Here is a 20,505-nt window from a genome sequence, read left to right as displayed (position 1 = left end):
ACCAGAAATCGCGTACTGCACCTTTAATATTTTAATTGAGAAGAATGCATAGTTTAGTGTCAATAATGATGATGATGCATAATGCTCAAGGAGATAGAGTGAAAACAAAGACCAATAAAGCCAGATTTATGTGTATTGTTGATTCTCTGTTCAATGTTTTCTCTTTCAGATCACGGTCGGAGAAAGCAAATCCGGATAAAGACGAGGAACTCAAATATCTTATTCCGATCTGTCTAGGTCTCTAGGACATATATTTTCATGATACCAAATGCTAAAACCACTCTTTTATTGTGCAGCTTTGATATTGTGGTCGAGAAAATAAGAGACAGCAGCATGTGATTGTATCTTGCTGACCCACACGTTATTATCATGTATATAATTATTACAGTTAATGGATTTTAATCTTGGCTTCCTATATGAAGACATTCTATGTATTTTAAGTGTAAAACATAATTTTTCACACTGTATTGTTTTATGGGGAAGAAAGGACAAATTTACATACTAAATTACTTATTAACATACATTAGAAATTACTTTTTTATTTTCTTCTTTCACAATGCCGCTTACGGATCTATTTAACACTGAGTATTTATGGCAGTTATAAATATCTGCTGAGGATTATAAATCCTTTCTTCTTTTTTGTAAAATTGTTTTCAATGTTCAAACATTCATTATTTGTCTTTTTATAATGTTTATACAGTAAACACTCCAAAATTGTACTTTTGCTGCCCTTGCACTGTGTTCTTGAACTTATGCCATTGTTTATGTACGGTAATGACTTGAGAGGGAAATAACTGTCTTTTATCCAGGACACAGTGATAAACCCATTGAGAGTTGAGTCTAGCAAAAAAAATTTTTACATTTTATAATAAAATATACTAAATGTGACTAACAGATCATCAGTAAGAACATCTCGCCTCTCTATAGCTGCATAACTACCAATAGAGTGCTAGTGATTCTTTTGTGAAAAGTATTGTAGAACTTGATGATAGACTTGTACAACAACAACAAAAAAATGCTTAAGATACTACACAAGATGGAGCTGTTACTCTTGAGAAGACATTTTGGAATCCACTACCAGTTGTTAATATTCCTTTACCTGAACTTTTTTTTAAAACAATTATATTTGAATGATCTTTAATTATGTTTCTCCGAGTTGACTGGTGGAGTTTATTAAGATTTGAGCATTTGATTTAATGTACTTATTATGTGCATATTTTTCTGTGATAATGTCATAAGATGGGGGTCATCTTTCCTAGAGGGTCTTAACTTTTTACTTCAAAATAAGAATATACATTCTTTAAATTATGTTAAGGTGTCCTTGTTCCAGTGTAATTATGCATAAGTACTGAGTGATATTAATTAACAACAGCTACTTACTTTAGAGTTAAGGTCAGGAATGGGGGTTGCTTTATAGTTAGTTGTATGTAATTATGATTCATCTATAGTAAGTACATGTAATGTGTAACAAGGACACTAAAATAAACTGTTGCCTAAATTACTGTGTCCTCAAATATCCCATCATCAAATAGACATACAACTTTAAATTGCAACATTAAATGTGATGTACAGTACATTAAGAAAACAACAACAATGTGCATTAAGAAAAGGGGTATCAGCAAATGATACGATTTTAGAAGCTAGAATTGTTTGGATATACTAAGAATGGATATTATGTTATATCTTCTGATTTAAAATTGCATAAAGCAAACTGTATGGAACGCTCATATGTGCCATCGAGGCGGGGATAAGCAGTGATGATGTAACAGGAAGCCGCTACACTGAATATCGTCCAGCCTGACAGCCGTCGTCATTCACACGCTGCGCGTCTCGTGCGCTCTTTCATCTCGCGCTCTGATATTGCACATCGTTTCATGTCACCGTGACGTCGCAGAGGAAAGTAATGACTGTTTATGGTTTTAAATAACAAGAAGGCACGCTCGTTTTTATCCGAAACTCCCCTGATCACCTTGGATTTAATCTACAGGTAAGAAAATGCTTGATACGGACGAACGACTAGTGAATTATATATGGACGGAATTAATTTAGTGCTGCTGGAGCCTCTCCAGTCAAGCGGGCTGTCATGTTATAACAATTGCTGACGGACTCCCAGACTTCTTATGAATTAATAAGAGCTTCAAACTGAGAAATAAACGGCGGGTTTGTCTATTGGACTGAAATATCATTCACATATTGGCTCTTGTGTTGCGGTAATTTTATAACTCAAGTTAAGAGATGCAATATGTGAGTGTGGGCACATCTGTGCATGCATGTGTGTGTATGACCGAAACCGAATTGCACCAACACATTTATCATCATTTACATTTATTTTGTATTTATAGGTCCAAACTATAATATTCCATAATGAAGAATGACTGTACCCGATACTGCTTGTCAATATCATTAGCATGCCAAGCATTATAGTTGTTCAATTTAATTAACTACCAGATTACTTAGCCAAGACTTATCCAACATTGTCGACAAAAAGTGAGAAATATCATTACTAGTATATTACACAATATTGAACATCTATTATGCCAAAATCTGCTTGAAGTTGGATTTTAAGTGTCAGAGGGGAAAGTATATGTGTGTACATTAATTAATTAACTATAGAACATTAATGCGATAAGAAATCAGTTTGTTGGGCATTCTAAACCTATGTATTTTCCATGCAATCTCCAATCTCCGTAGCTCATATTGTTGTACTTTATTATTCCAAAACCTTATAGCCTACCCATCAGTGCCAGGAACTGAGAAGATAAAATACCAGTATCATGAAGTAACTGGAAATACCAAGGTCTGTTGACACCTAACCACACTACTGACAGAAGGGGCTTGACAAGGAGAAAAAATGTGATAATTAATAGCCAACAGATAGCCTTGGTATTTGTGTTTTTGGCAACATGGTTACATAAGCAGCCACTTATTTGCGATGAAATACTGTGGAGCTGATAGGGCATATAATGCTAAAATGATCTTTTCAGATTTAGCTCATATGATGCAATGACACCATTGAGACAGTCTCCGTTTGACATGCAGTATCTTCCTAAGATATTTCATGTACAATTCTGTCTTATCCCTGTTGCTTGGCTCTTTAATCTCAAGAAATTGTGAATGCAAGCATCAGTTAGTACTGCACATACTTGTGCTTATGGATTTGAACAAACTTCTTATGGTAAAAATGTAACTTTTGAGTGTAACTAATCCTGCACAGTTTGTGCTAATACCACCATGCAGCTTTCATAGACCAACCAGAATACACTATCAGTCCCCTAGCAATGCCATAGTAACCACTCTGAATACTCTAGTAACTGCACAGAAGCATGGTAAAAACCACTCACAACACTTAAACAATGGCGTAGCAAAGCTCTGGCAATCACATTCAAGCATTATGGTGGTGAGTTTTACACGGACAAGCGTTCTCTAATATCGCTTATTTTTTAAATCAGACCTTATTCATAGTGCTGATGAGGTATGTACAATTTGTTCTACGGATTCAGCTGCATAGGTTGCAAAATTAAAAGGTTAGTGACTGTTCGTCTCTGGGGATGCTATGCTGGCAAAGGGACCTAATGAAAGAGGATTTGCAACTTAGATCACGAAAAGCCAATTAATCCCCACACAGAATTCCTTAAAGAGCATAGATTATGCTTTTAAAAGGTAATCAATTATTTAGCCTCGCTGTTTGAGAGCCTTTTATGTGCTTCTCAATGCAGAGCCCCCAAAGCATGCATGTGTTTGTTAGGGTTGAGTGCTGCTCTCGAGGAGGATTTAATGTCAGTGGAACAAAGCTGTGTTTCTGCCCTGGCGACATTGCATTCAGTTACTGTGCCATTACCATGGTTCACCCCTTAACGGAAGCGTGGAGAGCAGAAAAATGTTTTAGTGCAAATATAGTCATCACAATCCTTTGCTATTAGTGAAAAAGTGTGCTCGTCTTGAGCAATCGACTTTACAGTCCCACTGGTTGGATTAATAGAACGTGTGCACACTGGTCACATAATTAGATGCATGTGAGCTCAAAACAACCCTGAGCATTTTGCAAAGTAAATATTTTCTCCATCTCCACCGTGAGACAGGCCATGATATGTCTTGCATTTTTTATTAGCAGTGGTGTCATAGTTCATGATTAGATGCTTTGAATTAATGCAACAACAAAAAAAGATTTATTACAGTCAGGGATTCAGTGTATTGTTTCAGGCATTAGACTGGACTCAGGCTAATAGGACCATTTCATTTCCTCTCTAGATTCATTTGATTTTATGTGCGTTGAAGTGTGGCAAGCCTTTTATTGCAATCCGCTCTATAGCTGTTATTACCATCATCAAACATCAAAGCAAAAGCAGTGTTCATGTTTATTTGTAAGATATATTGCATATGGTTATACCTAGAGGCTAGAGCAATTATTATATCTCTTTCATACACAGATTGTTTGACCGATACCTGCATTTATTAGATCATAATAAAATACAGTAAAAACAGTAATATTGTGAAATATGATTGAAATTTTAAATAACTGCTGCACTACCATTCAGAAGTTTGGGGTAAGAAAGATTTAATAATAATAATAATAATATATTTATTCAGCAAGGACGCATAAAATTTTTGAAAAGTGACAGTAAAGACATTTATAAATGTTACAAAATATTTCTATTCCAAATCAATTTTGATCATTGAACTTTCTTTTCATCAAAGAACATGGAAAGAAAATGCATCAGTTTCCACAAAAATATTAAATGGAAAAAACATTATATTATTATTTATTAATAATAATTGATCACAATATTATGTTTTTTACAGTTTTTTTTATAGTCAAGTCAAGTCATCTTCATTTATATAGCGCTTTTAACAATGTAGATTGTTTCAAAGCTGCTTTTCAGAGATAAACGTATAATTTAAGGTAACAGATTGTTTTGGCTTTATAGCGGTTCTTGAATAATGTTATTTTCCAGCTAAAGTTAGTTTTGATTGATTCACTTCCGTCGAAAGGATAATTTGTTATTAAATTAGGGGCCGCTAAGACGACACCGTTCTCTCTACACAGACTTTAAACACAAAAAAGTGTAAACAGTGGGGTCTATTGTACTTATATAATTTAGTTCTGGAAATACATAACGGTTTCAGTTTTTCAAAATATAGGTGTGCTTCTCCGAATTTTTAATCACTTTGTATTGTGGCATTATATCAGCTATCAGCCACCTCCACTCTAGAGATTAGTAACGGTTTGCTATATAAAGGCCTACAAATAACAGCATTATGTGAGTATACTGGAGCCAGGTTTGTCCTACAGTATAATTAATCATGGCTATACATGTAGCTGATGACACAGAGTGAATGAGGCTGTAGTATTTTTAAAAATGGACCCTAGAGATGTAGGGCTTGTGTGGGTTGCCGAACAGTGGGAATATAAACGGAGATTCAGAATGAGTGTTTAACGCTGATATACACTAAACAAACTGCCGTTGGCGGGCAGTGGCTTTAAGATTTACTGGCCTCTGCCACCACTCGGAGTGCGGGGGATCCTGGGAATGCATGTGGATGAGTCAAAGAAGCCCACCCACTTCCAAGTGGGTCAGTCTTAGGTTATCATGTGTCTGCCAAACACTTCCTTTAAAAGTGGGATTTCATTTTTCTCTGAATGATTTAGGAGCACCAAGTGGAACTGGATCTTCCTCTTCTAATTTGAACACTCACCTCTTTCCCTTAGTCTCTCACTTTTGTTTGCTCCTAGCTTGCCGAAAGTGTTACCTGAGGTTCATAACTCACTGGACCGCAGCCGTTCGTGCGAGCCCTCCAATGCCGTTCTCTCCTGTAAGCAGCAAAGTCTCCTAAAGTTCAAGTTCAGGACCTTTCACATGCTTTCTCTAGTCCTGGAGGGTACAGGCGAATGGTCTGCGGGTTTAAAAATAGGGGTGAATATGATCCGGTTCCGAGTTTTATTTTCATGGCTCAGAGGAATCCCGGGAGCGCAGACTGGTGCCCTGCGGAGGCAAAACTCACGGTCCCGGATAATGCTCTGCAGAGGAAGTGGTTTTAGATGCTGGACACAGAACTAGCTGTCTATACACAGCAGGACATCTGTGGGGAACTTCTATGAACTCAATGCTTCTCTAATGCTTCCCCCCTGAGCTTTTTCAGCTGTCTAGTTTTAAATATAGGGGATATATTTGCGTGTGATTGGACAGGTTTCCATGCAATGAAGTAAATAGAATAATTTTGGTTGCTGGATTCAGAGTCACAGTATGTTCTGTGTCTGTGGTTTGAGAAAGTCTTAAGCGTCTCCTCAATTTGTTTATGCATTCTAAAAAAAAAAAAAAAGCCATGTGAAATAAAAGGAAGCTTGTTCTGTCCTTTTGATTTATTTGAACAAGCCTGTTCCTGCAGAATATGCTAAATCAGTTCTTTTAGTCCTGGTTGCTTCATTAAACAAAATCTTTCTTCGTTGCAAGAGCTATGTTATTACCCTGCATATGGGCATATGCGCTGCATGCTTTAAATAATTCATTTTCTGTAAACTAGAGAGAAGTGTGTTTTTAACAGCCATATTTTCACAGGATGTTATTATAGCCATTGAATATGTTGAATATCTGAATCGTGACAGCTGATACCACTTTATTTACATGTTTTGTTGTTGTTGTTGTTTAGCATCCAATTCACCAAAGAAATTCTGGAAATCAAGTAAAAAAAAAAAAAAAAAAGACTGATGGAAATTTTTTAAATGATCATTTTGGAAATGCAGGGACTAATTCACTAAACAACTCACTCAACCAAGTGCTAAATGCACTGAAATGCTCGGGGTATTTAAATATGTTTATAAATTATTTATTTATTTGTGCAGGTGAAACATTACAAGTAACGTGAGTTACTTAATCAGATTACTTTTCCCAAGTAAAGTAACGCATTACTTGTAAACTTACAACAAAATATCTAAATCAATTGGTTTTTCAATGTATTGACTGACACCTCTTCTGTCCCCATGTTGAGAGAAATCCGATGCAGACGTGTGCTGTAAACATGATGCTTGTTGTAGTTCTAGACTAAATACTCTTCTCACTTGCACAAAAACAGATTAAGTGTTCCTCAAAATGAATAAAAACAGGCAAACTCAGAATTACTCAAACCTGCAATTATTAAATGTTAAATAACACAAATATACTTTATGTATTTAATCTCACATTATTAACCAATATCTTTGCTGCTGACATTCGATGACCCAATTCAACCGTACTAAGCAAAAATGACTTTAGGTAAACATCACATTTGTGTTTCATACCGGTATTTAGTTTTTATTGCTGAAGTAAGAGTGCTGGGTCCGAAATCGCCTCCTATACCCGTAAATAGGGCACTATTTGAGGAGACAAGCCATTTGTAGTGGTGTCCGAAACCATAGTGGACATTATCGAGTGCACTCATTCAATCCCACAATGCACTGCAATAGCGAGTGTAGTACATCCGATGTATGCTCAACGGCTAGAGAATACCCATAATTCACTGTGAATTATACACAGTGGATCATAACTCATAGCTGAATCATCCATCCATTTTCCAAACCGATGGTCCAATGTGAGTGCAGCATAATATCTACAGGTGTAAATTCCTTTTTTAATTGATTATTAAATTGTTTATTTAGGTTTATACATGCTAGTTTCCATGACAGAGTTCAAGATACATCTTTTCATTACTACTGGAGCTGCCAGTTCGCTAAGTTTCAAATGATTATTAAACAGCAAGCACATATGCAAAACAACACTTGAATATCTAAATCGTGCCAGCTGATACCACTTCATTCACATGCATTTTATGAGTTGTTTAACATTCAGTTCACCAAAGAAACTCTGCAAATCAGTTATTTAGCAATTAGCTGGTTGAGCTATAGTAACTTCACCCCTGCATTTCCAAAATGATAGTTTTCAAATCCATCCATCATAACATACATCTGTATCCATACACTTAAGAGCAAGTTATGAAAAACAGTGGAAACACTCAGGGATGGATAATGGTTTGAGCCCTGAAATAGCTTAAAATATGTATTTACTCTGCAGGTGTTATTCTGGAGCAGCTTGTGACGGTTTTATTTTTAAATGTGTGTATTTGTAACTGTATATGAACAGCTTTGCCACCCTGTTTTATTTCTGTTCTCCTTGGGTTGTTTGTACTGTATATAGCCACACTAGAGGATAATGGTCACCCCTGCAGTTTTGCATGTTCAGCTCTGTTACGCTGGGCAGGAAAGGGAGGGTCAGATCACATTACCAAGAATCAACATTTGGCAGATGTTTCCAGGTAGTTACTCGCTGTGTTTCATAACAGCAATTTGCTGCCCTGATTTGACAGATGCTGGTGTAGCTTTCAGTCTAAATAAAACATTCATACTTTTTTTGCTTAATTCTGTACTACTTTTTATAGGCTTTTTTTCATACTCCCTGGTTCTATTTTAAGTTACAATATTGGTACTGTATATTCCTCAGATTCAGTTACAGTGTATAATTTCACACCCTCTTTTGTAATATCCAGTTGCTATAGACGAACCTGATGCTCAAGTAAACATAATCCCTCACATTGTCACTGTATTAGCTGCTATTGTTGAAACCATCATGATTTGACATTGAAATAACCTATACTGTGTTTAATTAATAGAAAACAAATATGACTGTCACGGTTAGCTTAGATAGGAAGACGAAGACAAGCAGATTAAGATCAATATACGTACATCTATTTTAATGAAAGTTCTCCAAGTGGGCAGACAGGTAGGATAAACACAACCATACATAATAGAGATTGGACAAAGACCGAGTGAACTAAATAGCAAACACAGATGATGGTAATTAAAGGAGAACTTGGCAACTTTTTTAACTTAATAAAACTGTCTAGAAATCATTTGGATGGTTAAACAACCTGTTCTGGTGATATTGGTGACTTTCCCCGCTCCCCCCAGTGTTCCCAGGTGGAAAACCAACCTTGCAACTTGGGGACTACCGTCCCGGCAAGATAGAAATTGGAAGTCTTGTGAGAAGCGAGAACGATAACGAGCGAGAAACACAAACTGCTTTATGTAAAATGTACATGTCAATGTTCTATGATAATGTGTATGATGTATTACTCACCTCGGTAGACATACAGTAGCTCCACACGATAAAGTTGGCTTGCTCCGATCATAACAAATGCACATGAGCAGCGGTTGAAAGGGGGAGGGGGGTGCCACAAGTGAGTTTTTTACGACAGTGTTGTGAAATATACGCCCCACAGCTGTAGGGGGAGCTCGTGGGGAAAACATGCGACAACAAAAGTGAAAATCAGTGAAGAAATTATTAGAGTTGCCGAGTTCTGCTTTAGGGACACAGGTGATACAGATTAACTAATGTTGGTATCCAGGGAGACAGACTAATGGCGGGAAACTGAACAAAGGAACAGTGACAAATGACAACTAAGGCTGTGGCATGCGACCTGTATCCGGATGCTGTCCACATACACATTGATAAGACAAGTGTAAACGCGTTTCTGATCGGAATGTTATCCGATCAGCGGGTCCTGGTTCGGAGGTAGTCGAGGACGCATTGTGATTGGATCTCAGTGTAATGTAAACGTAATCCAGCCATCGTGTCTGCATTCACAGGTGGACGTCATATAAATCCCCGCCCAGTCTCCCCACGTGCTGTCAGAAAATAATGGCCAGACGCAGTTTAGACAATAAATTAAACTTATTTGAACCTTACAATAAACGTCAATATTTAAAACAGTTTATTTAGACATGATGATGTGTGTAATTTTTCATTTTAATTGTGCAACATTATTTGAACGAGGCGATCGCCTGTACAATCACAGCTGTGATCAGTCATGAGATCTTAAAGCAGAACTCGGAAACTCTAGTCATTTCTTCGCTGATTTTCACTTTTTGTTGTCGCATGTTTGCCCCACGAGCTCCCCCTACAGCTGTGGGGCGTATATTTCACAACACAGTCATAAAAAACTCACTTGCGGCACCCTCCTCCCCCCTTCAACCGCTGCTCATGTGCATTTGTTATGATCGGAGCAAGCCAACTTTATCGTGTGGAGCTACTGTATGTCTACCGAGGTGGGTAATACATCATACACATTATCATAGAACATTGACATGTACATTTTGTATTCAGTTATCAACCATAAAGCAGTTCGTGTTTCTCACTCGTTCTCGCTTCTCACGAGACTTCCAATTTCTATCTTGCCGGGACGGTAGTCCCCAAGTTGCAAGGTTGGTTTTCCGCCTGGGAACACTGGGGGGAGCGGGGAAAGTCACCAATATCACCAGAACAGGTTGTTTAACCATCCAAATGATTTCTAGACAGTTTTATTAAGTTAAAAAAAGTTGCCAAGTTCTCCTTTAATGAAGGAGGAATAATGGGAATAAACTTTTTTTTAATTTATTTTTATTTTTTATGTTGAATGTTTTTATTGTTTCAACATGTTTATTAATCTCCCATTTAAGCCCACCGGCAACTATAGTTGACGCAGTGTATAGTTGTAATTTTCCTTTTGTAAGTATTTTTCTAGATGTTATCCATGTTTTATGTCTCAGTAGCCGCGTTTCCATTATAGATTTGCGCAAATGTTTTGCGCTATTATCTAAATATCGATACAAAACTATTGCGAAATGACGGCGTTTCCATTAACCGATGTTATGCGAGAATGCGCGACTAAAACGTCCTTTTTTTCTCTCGCGATAAAGTCATTCCAAAAATCACGGCAGCGGACGTTGGTTTATATAATCTCACAGCCACCGCATTAGACATTATTATTATTAATAATGGAGGGAGACGTACGTGTTATCCAAGCATTAATGGCATTGGCAGGGAAAGACCCTTATATTCCAAACGAAATATAAGGAGTTTCTGGGTGTTTCACCCTCATTTCTGCTCTGAGGTTTTGATTGTGGCATATTTTGAAGTTTAGAATTGTTTCTTTTATGAATTTAATAAAGAACTCTGTCTCCTATTCCAAACGATCCATGTAGGCTACTTTTGTGTCCATTCGTTTTTTCCTTTTTAAACCCGTAATTGAAAAACGAAAAATAATATTATATATTAATATAATATTGTCTTTTTAAAACGCAAAGTTGAACACCACAATTTTAATTCGAACTGCATGGCTACACCAACTGCTGCGCAAAAAATTAAATACGACGAATTTTCAGATGTTTGTTTAATGACGTTTTTCCCCTTTATTAAACATGTAAAATATTCACAAATTAATATGGAAAACATGTTGATTTTACTGTTTTTCTAAGGTCAAAATGTATTAGCTTTCGATTCGAATTTGTTCGTTTTAAAGTGGACATTTCAAGCTTTAGCTACATAGGCTATTTGTTTCAGTTCTCGCGCTCCAGTTCAGGGAGATCATGAAAACGCGCCTGATTGTTTTATTTTATTTTACAAAAGCACAACATTTTCTTGTTATTGTTTACACAAATAAAAGTATTTACAAATAATGTATTATTATTTTCTGTATGACCAGAAATTATAGAGTAGGCTATATTAAGTTGTTTCACTGTTAATAGGAAAATGCAAGTGTTCACGCCCGCGCCTCCGTGCCATGTAGTGCGCGCTCCACACTCCACACATACCCTTAGATATGCGTCAAAATATTGTGTTTATTTGTGATAATCTCAGCTCTGTATTATTATTGTCTAACCCATATTATGAATGACATTTGACGAATTGCTTTGTTCCTTTTTTGGATAAAAGCGTCATCTAAATGTAGCCTAGTAAATGTTATAATAATGATGATAATTATTATTATTTGCGTACATGGACCCCAAACACACCGCGTCTTCTAAGTCAGGTGACTGTAAATGCGCAAAAACTGTTTCCATTGCAGTTTTGCGAAATATTCCTTTTTCGAATTGGCTGAAAAACCTCCTCATGCGAGCGTAAAAACTTTTTTGCGATAAACGAGAGTTTTTGCGAAATTGACGTGTTTCCATTGAGCGTATTTTCAATTCGCAATTTCAATTTGCGCAATTTGAAGGGTAATGGAAACGCGGCTAGTGACATGCAAGCAAACAACCAAATGAAGGATTTCAAGAAAGAAAAAAAGGTATTAACTTCCTTCCTGTCACATGAGGCTTTCAACTTCCTACCCCTACTTCCAGGAAGCATGGCGAAGGCAAACCCTCCCAAAGAAAGGTCATTTTCATGTTACTAATGAGTATTTTTTGTTGACACACATATATATATATATATATATATATATATATATATATATATATATATATATATATATATAATCATGAAGGTCTCTAGAATCATCCAAACAAAACAAATCTTACAAGAGATCAATAGTTTTTTGTATACTTTGTCAAAAGTCCAAGCGGCCTTGTAAGTACATATATGGGAAAATGGGGTATAATGTGTTGATAGGTTAATAAATCAAGGTTATAGGTATTGCTTAGTGCATAAACATAACTTAACCCTTTAAATGACATCTCTACTGTTCATAAATTGTCTGTATGCACTTTTCATTTAACTTTTTGATACACGATGCCCTGTTATGGCTGCACTTTGTTCTGCACTATGTTCCACCACTTTAACCCTTGTGCGCTGTTCGTTTGCGGTTTACAGTCGGGCTGTTTAAGAAAAATTTTATTTTATTTTTTTTAACAAATGTAATTTAACTCAGTTTATTAATGTTATTACTCCACATTTGGAAATTTTTACTTCACAAAATTTGGTTTAAAGAAAAGAAAAAAGTCTACATTTTTCCAACATGTCTAAATTTAATTTTTCAATTAAAAAAAAAACTTTTATTGTTATAATTGTGATTTCATAATATGTATGAATACAACTGGAAAAACTTGTCAAAAGATGTCTTTCAGTTAGTCAAATAGTGGAGGTCTGCAGCCGTCTACTGGTTAAAGTGATAATTTGTTACTTTTGAAACTGCATTTTCCAAAAGCGGGCAAAAATCTTACACTAAACCATGTCAGTTTATGTTATCCCCATGAATGAAAGTTAGAAATGTGGGTCAAAAAGACCCGAACAGCGCACAAGGGTTAAGACAAATGGATTTGTTGTTTGTTGTGTTTTCATATTCAAGAAATTATAAGATAGATGCAGCTTTTTTGCGTTCGCATCAAATGTTCTTCGTCTTTCATACATAATAAATTTGTTTCTGAATAAAGATTGATCTATTGAAAGCATGTTATTTTGAGATAGATGCCAAATGTTCTCCTCCTATTTATATTTGACATTGAGGGGGTGCATACAACATATTTGCCCACCGGCTATAGTTGCCACACATTCAAATACAATTTTCAAGAAAAAAAAAACAAAGCCTGGGGAAAATAAATGCAGAACATGACCACATACACTATTAACACAACTATGCATGAAATCATTCAGAAAAAATTGGGCACAAATGGGTTGTCATTGCACGCTATAACCTTAAAGCCAGATGATCGAGGATGTGACTTGTTTAACATGATCAACCCAGTTATTTTTGTATGATCAACTCTGGAAATATTCCTTCATTTAAAAAACTTAATTTGATCTAAGGCTGGAGATTGCATAGGAAAGTAAAGTGAGTGAGTGAAAGCAATTGGGACATTGCTTAATTTGTATCATATTTTCTCTTAATTTGGTGTTGTGCTACAGACCTAATTTAAATATTATGCAGGAAACAGAAATCCGATTGAGATCCGATCCAGATACAGAGGCTAATATGAACAAATGTAAACGCACCGTGTCCTGATTGGCTAATGATCCGATCTGCTTGATCATGGTGATCGCAGGTTAATGCCAAGTGTAAACGCAGACCCCAAACTTTTAAAAGGTATTTACTGTATAATGGTGAATAGTTAGAATAGCAACATAAATAGGCTTCTTATCTTTAACAGCGTAAAAATAGGCCTACTTCAAATGACTTTTGCTGTTGACTTCAAAGACCGGGGATAAAAAGATCAAACTCCACAACATTTTGAAGCAAATTCATCTATTACACTAATAAAAGCTAATAAAATTAAACAGTTGCCAACATGAACCGGTTGTGCAACATGTCAACATACTTTAAAACCATGAACAAATCTAAGCAAAGAAAAATTATATTTGATATATGAAATGCATGATCCGGATTACATAAATTTCACTTGCAACATTAACAAAAATGGTCTCTGTGTATATATGTCGTAGAAGTATGTGACGGAGTTGTTCAGGGATGTGGAAGGGCACGGGTATCAGAGGAAGTAAAAGCTTGGCATGTTCTAATATCTTGTGCTACTGTACAACCCACCCACCTACTTAAACCTTCCAAGACAATTCAGAGCAGCTTTTACTCCGACAGAATCACCAGCCGTGTTCTCCAGCGTCTGCATGACTTCATTATGATTCGCTTTGTAAAGCTCAATATCTGGTTGTACCCAAGGCAGTGAGCCAATGTTGGATTCATTTTCACACATCAGCTACCTACAACTAAAAGAAAAATCCGCAACAATGGAATGACATGAAAGGATCATTCTAAGGGTCTGAGGTGCCCAGACAAAAGTGTGTGGAGTGAGTGTGTAAAGGAGTGAACTGCACCTCTGGGCTTTTTATGTACACATCAGAGGAGGTTACTGCTGTTGCTTTCTAGATCATGGTCTTGTTGCAGATTTTTTTGTTGCAAGAGTTGCCAGTTACAAGTAAGAATGTGTTGCAGTTAGGAGCACCGTTGTTATTGTTAACTAAAATTGAACTATTAATTAATTCAAATAAATCTCAAATAATATAAATATCAGATAAACTATAAACTTGAAAGAATAAAGTTTAAAGGTAAAAAGGCATTGGCAACTAACTGAAATAAAGTTGAAGTACTGAAGAAACAGGAATAAAAAATAATAATCCAGAAAACAAAACTATTAAATCTAAAATTAAAATTAAATTGAAAATATGAAAAATATTTAATAAATTAAAAAATATTAAAATAATAATAAACAAATAGCCTAGTATATAAGTAATACTGAAATAACACTTCTCGGGAATGAAAATGCTTTACGGTTACGTGTTTCTGGATCAATTATATTTGAAATATGCAATTGTCAAACTTATCTTAAAACCCTTCATGTCACGTATTTAAAAAATCCTTTAGTTCTAGACAGGAATAATTTGTCTGTTCCAAAACACATGCTGAAGAAAGAAGTAAAAGCAAAAGGAGACATTCTGAAGATATATTTTCTCACTTTTCTTTAAAAACTCACCTTTGGTTTTCTATGTAAGTTTGGAGTTTGGAATAACATTAGGATAAGTAAATAATGACATAATTTTCTAGGATTTCAATTCAATAGATTTTAAAGAGTGTTTATCTTGAGTGCACAGTTGCAATGTTTACATTTGCATCTCTAATGGAAATGAGATTAATACAAACTCGTTCATATTTACATCAACAGACGTGCCACTGGGTCTGTGCCGAGCATGTATCTGAGCGATAAGTCTAATCTCCACAGATCACATTGTGGGAGTTCTGAGCGAGCTGGGGTTATTCTGAAAATAGGAGAAGGTAATTGTGAATGCTTAAGGAACTTGGGCAGCAAGTAAACATCCTCTGGTCACTGTAGGATGTTTACTAGTTTCAACTGCATTCAAAACAAGTGTGCGATAAGCAGAAAGAAAGATTTCTTACAAACCTATACACAAGTACACAGTGTTTAGAGCACTACCCTTCAAAATTTTGAGGGTCAATATTGTGTTTTGTTTTTCTCTCACCAAGACTGCTTTTGTTTTTGAACAAAAAATGCTCACAAAACATTTCTTCTTACTATCAATGTTGAAAACAGTTGTGCTGTTTAATATGTTTGTGAAAACTGTGATACATTTTCTTCCAGTACTCTTTGATTAATAAAAAGCTCAAAAGAACAGCATTTATTTGAATTAGTAATGTTTTGAAAAATGATAAGTCTTTATAATGTAATTAATAAATAAGTGAAATAAGTGATTTCTTTAAAAAAAAAAATCTTACTGATCCCGAAGTTTTGAATTGTAGTGTATATTGTCTTTGCTGCAGGATAAATAATAGTGGATAATAAATAATATCAATAATAGTAAATCACAGTGGACTCTTACTTGAATTGAATCTACACAGTCCTGTGCCACTATTAGTTTTCCATATAAATAAAACAGACTTCACATGTGATTAATAAATGTACGATGATCTGCTCTGCTGAATTAAGGAACATGCACGTCAAAGTCTTTATACCAATGAGGTATTAAGGGAGATTGCCTGACCTACAAAGTGACCTTTTTGTCTATCGATTGCAATACTAATAAGGTAACACACACACGTTATAGTTTGGAACGCTTAGACATTTATTAGACTGTATGTTTCCAAGAAATGGTATCAATTTCGCTTATGACTAATAGCCTCAACAAGTGTAATTTAAGGAAGCGTTATTGGATTTCCATTTGGAAGAGTAAGGATGGAGATAATCGGTCATTTCTCAGAGGAGTGTGCGGGCACTTAGCCCTTGATTATTTCCTGCTCAATTTCAATTGCTCTACACTTGATGTGGCACATGAGGAATTTCAAAAGGGGGAACTATTTAACTTGTACAATGACTACAACACAAATGTATTTAGATCAGAGCAAAAGTGAAGACACCTATATACTTCAAGCGAAATCGAAGAAACGAACTGGTGTGATATAATTTTGAACAAAATCAGGCCAAAACGAAGTTCGTCTGGAGTTATGTGGCCATTACCAAAAAACAAATGGCAATAATTCATAATAGTAATAATAATTCAGATTTTATTTCTCACACCCACATACATACTGTAATAATAGACCTCTAGCACTACTACTATTACTATTATACAAATATGGAAGTGCTGTTTCCTTATTCATTAAGTAAATGTTCCTGTAGAAATTAAAGGCACACTATGCAAAACCAGCAATGCAGGTTTGAGAGGTGGCGCCCAGCCAAATCTCGCGAGAATCACAACTTGCTTTACGGCACAACATATACAATTATGCAGTAGCCTAATATTTGTATGAAATCGTGAAACATTACCTGGTCAGTAAACATCTTCGGAGTCTATATGTGCCTGTTCGATGTCTTACGCTTTCATCCTACTGAACAGGTACCAGTATACAGGGGGGAGGGGATCAGGCCGTGAGTGCAGAGACGTTAAATACAAGTACTCCACATCTTCTCTAGGGGTCGCTGTTTGACAAAAACGGGAATCTTGCATAGTGTGCCTTTAACCGTGTTAATCAGGGATTGATTGATTGATTGATTGATTGATTGATTGATTGATTGATTGATTGATTGATTGATTGATTGATTGATTGATTGATTGATTGATTGATTGATTGATTGATTGATTGATTGATTGATTGATTGATTGATTGATTGATTATTTAAACACACTGATTGCGTGAATTTATTTTTTTCAATATTTCCCACTGATAAAAGTGGGCGTCGAATACATAAATCGGGTTCTTCTTCTAAATTATGTGATTTGATTGTTAAGCTGGCATTTTGATCAACCTTGTGAACTCATCATCGGTTAGAGAAAGATTCAACATATGCAGATTCAGCATTCAACATATGTAACTATATTTAGGCTATGTTGACACATCTTATAGAGAAGCAGAGACTGAACTTGCTCCACTTTATCTCGTCCCTGAGTACTTAGTTGATTTATCTGTTTCAAACCCAATCAGTTAAAATGACCATAAGACACATACATTTTCCTCCCATCTGGTTGTACTCAAAAGGCTGCACTGTCGGGGGGAAAAATAGCTGTTTGTTCAAGTAGTGCAGATATCCACAGAAGATAACATAGTGCGGATATCAGTATCAGTGCAACCAGCTAGCAGAATGGCTCACAAAGGCTCTAACCTGCATGTTTATTCCCTCGAATGGAAAAGTAAACACCATTATTTCAGCTACAGCCAATGACGCAGCTACAAGCAGTGGTCCTTGGGATTTGTCAGTGCAGTTTCATGATCTGCTGCATTGTGAGCAACATTACGACTGGTTTTCCCCATCTGTTTCTAATTTGAAATACCCCCTTTTGCTTTCCCCACTCTCCAGTGTGACCCAATGAGTAGAGCAAGTCCAAACAGACTTGAAGACATGCCATACCTTCCAATGTGAGCAGTCAGGGGACATTATTTAGTAATATCAGGGATCTTTGCTCCACATTAGCAACTCTTTTTTTAGCAATAGATAAGTGTATTGTGAGTCCGTTCTTCTAAACCGTTCTTCACTGGGTTTAAAAAAAAATAAAAATAAAAATCTAAGTTAAAGTGCATGTACAGTATGTGACCTGACAAACTGAAAAATAACCCTTCGTAGGGCTCGGTAGTGAATATTCAAGCTATTCATAATGGTTTTGCTGGCGATATAATTAATCAACATTGTAAATATTCCAATGAAATATTTGACTCATTAGACTAATTTGCCCATTAGACACAGGGCAAGTGATGTGAATCAGTTTTCAGTTTTCAGAACTCTGATTTCACTATTAATTTGCATCAACACACAAAAACATTGAAAAAAGTGTTTATATAGTATGAACATATAGTTACACTGTACAAGGCTAACTTCCACATGTTCTTAATCAATGTTACAAGAACTGAAGTAACCATCAGAGACAATTCTGTTTTCTGTATATTCTGTGCATATGTCTGCATGTTTATGCATGGTGAGTGGGGGTCTATGTTTGCAATAGGCTAGAAAAGAAGACAAGTACTTCTGTTTGTGTCAGTAACAGTATAAGAGCCCTTAGAACTGTGCACAGTGTTTTATTGACGTTACCTTCCTTGCAGATCGATAGTGGGTCACTGGAAATGCCAAAGAAGATGAAAGCTAGCGACTGGACGATTTGTCTGTTTCTGCTGGGATCTGTCACTGAGGTAAAAGATTATTTGCCACGTGATAAGATATCTGTACCTTTAAAATATAAAGTGATTACGTATTTTGTAGGCTAACCCGAAAATATCCTGAAAACCCTGAAAATATATTGAGCGTGTTACAAACCTTATTACAGGCATTTAACCAAAAAAAAACATTAAAAAACCATTGACTTCAGGACGATGGAACCAGAGCGCAAAAATTCTAACTCATTTCCGGGTTTTTGGCTCATATGTCATCCCTGCAGCTCTCTATTACAATATAGGGTAATGTCTTTGAGTAAATGTCTCATAATGGTATTATGTAAGGAGCTAAAAACAAATAAGAGATTAGGGGCCAGATTTACTAAACAGGGCTAATTTGACTAAATCGGGGCTAATGCGTGAGTGCGCAATTGCAAAAAAGCACAGATGGGAGTGGAAAGATCTGCGTGTGATCTACTGACGACGAGCACATTAAAGAACACAGATGCAGACGGATCATTTCCATAATGACCAACGCAATCTACCAAGAGCAGCGCAAATTAGCGTCTGGTTTAAGACGTGTTTTTGGGTGGTAAATAATGGCGCAAATACCAGTAAATTGACTAGCGCAAACCTTAGTAAATCACCTTGCGTGATTTATTTAAATACTCTCCTCCCATAGATGTTGCGTCTGAAAGGAAAACTACTACTACAAATGCATATGCAATAAGGTCAGCCGCAAAAATAACTGTGTTTCAGTGCTAATTTTTCACTGTGTGTCTTTAGTAAATTCCGACAGTGTTTTAATGCCAAAAAAGGGTTTGTGTTGCCGCAAGCTGTTAATAAATCTGGCCCTTGGACAGATTAGATTAGTTTAGCATATGTTTCAACAACAGTTGTTTTTAGAGTCTGGGGCAGGAAAAACTATATAATCTATACATATAAAAAACATGGTAAAAGTTTCCACAAAGCCTGGAACTCTATAGTGCCTATAATTGAAGAAACGACCACATAAGGCAGTATTTTACATGTACCTATCACTTAAATCGCATAACAGAAGCTTGTGAATTTACCCTGTTCTTAGATATTACTTTTGTAATGTGCCTGCTGTTTGTAGTTCATTGTTCTAGCCAGTCCTGAGGTGAACGAAAGCCAGCAACAACATCCTCAAAACGTGTACCATGACATCGGTGTTACCAGAAACAAGATTGTGACTGCACAGTTCGAGTGCTATCAGAAGATCATGAAGGACAACAACCAAGAAGTCATACCAAGTAGAGGTATAGACACTGTACATATTAGAGTTTTTTTTTTCAATGTTAAAACACTACTTTACAGAAATTCATTCTGCAAGACATACAGAAGCTTCAAGACAGTCCAGTCTAGCCATATAGCCTTAACTATACTGTATGTCATGCTAAATGTGTAATATACATTTTCAGGTATACACTACATTTACTGTGCAAACTGTGACATACATTCTTGTCTAATTAGTACAGCAAGAACACACAAAAAAGCCTCAGATGCCTCATATATTCATTGTTAGGGAGAGTGCATATGGTCCCATTGGGTGGCAGGACAGCTGTGAAATATTCGCTCTATTCCAAAACCTAGTGGGCTGCCTACTTAGCATCCTAAACAAGACACAACAATAACGGATTTGGAAAACTCTCCATAGGCTGC

The 20,505-nt window shown here is 36.0% G+C and overlaps 2 protein-coding genes across 3 annotated transcripts in view; both read left to right on the top strand.

Moving 5' to 3' along the window:
* The window catches only part of tfpia (tissue factor pathway inhibitor a), a 28,118-nt gene extending 27,399 nt beyond the window's left edge, over window positions 1-719 (top strand). For both annotated transcript variants that reach the window (XM_079617912.1, XM_079617913.1), the window contains exon 7: window positions 170-719. In XM_079617912.1, coding sequence (XP_079474038.1) covers window positions 170-237 — 68 coding nt within the window. In that variant the 3' untranslated portion in view covers window positions 238-719. The remainder of the gene's footprint in view (window positions 1-169) is intronic.
* Window positions 720-1,787: 1,068 nt separating this feature from the next.
* The window catches only part of calcrla (calcitonin receptor-like a), a 29,284-nt gene continuing 10,566 nt past the window's right edge, over window positions 1,788-20,505 (top strand). The window contains exons 1-3 of the mRNA XM_079617911.1: window positions 1,788-1,987; window positions 18,775-18,861; window positions 19,940-20,102. Coding sequence (XP_079474037.1) covers window positions 18,796-18,861; window positions 19,940-20,102 — 229 coding nt within the window. The 5' untranslated portion in view covers window positions 1,788-1,987; window positions 18,775-18,795. The remainder of the gene's footprint in view (window positions 1,988-18,774; window positions 18,862-19,939; window positions 20,103-20,505) is intronic.

The sequence above is a fragment of the Phoxinus phoxinus genome (genome assembly GCF_949152265.1).
Source record: "Phoxinus phoxinus genome assembly, chromosome: 7".
Classification (NCBI taxonomy): domain Eukaryota; kingdom Metazoa; phylum Chordata; class Actinopteri; order Cypriniformes; family Leuciscidae; genus Phoxinus; species Phoxinus phoxinus.
The sequence above is the reverse complement of the archived record's forward strand: the minus strand, read 5'-3'. Positions and strand labels throughout refer to the sequence as shown.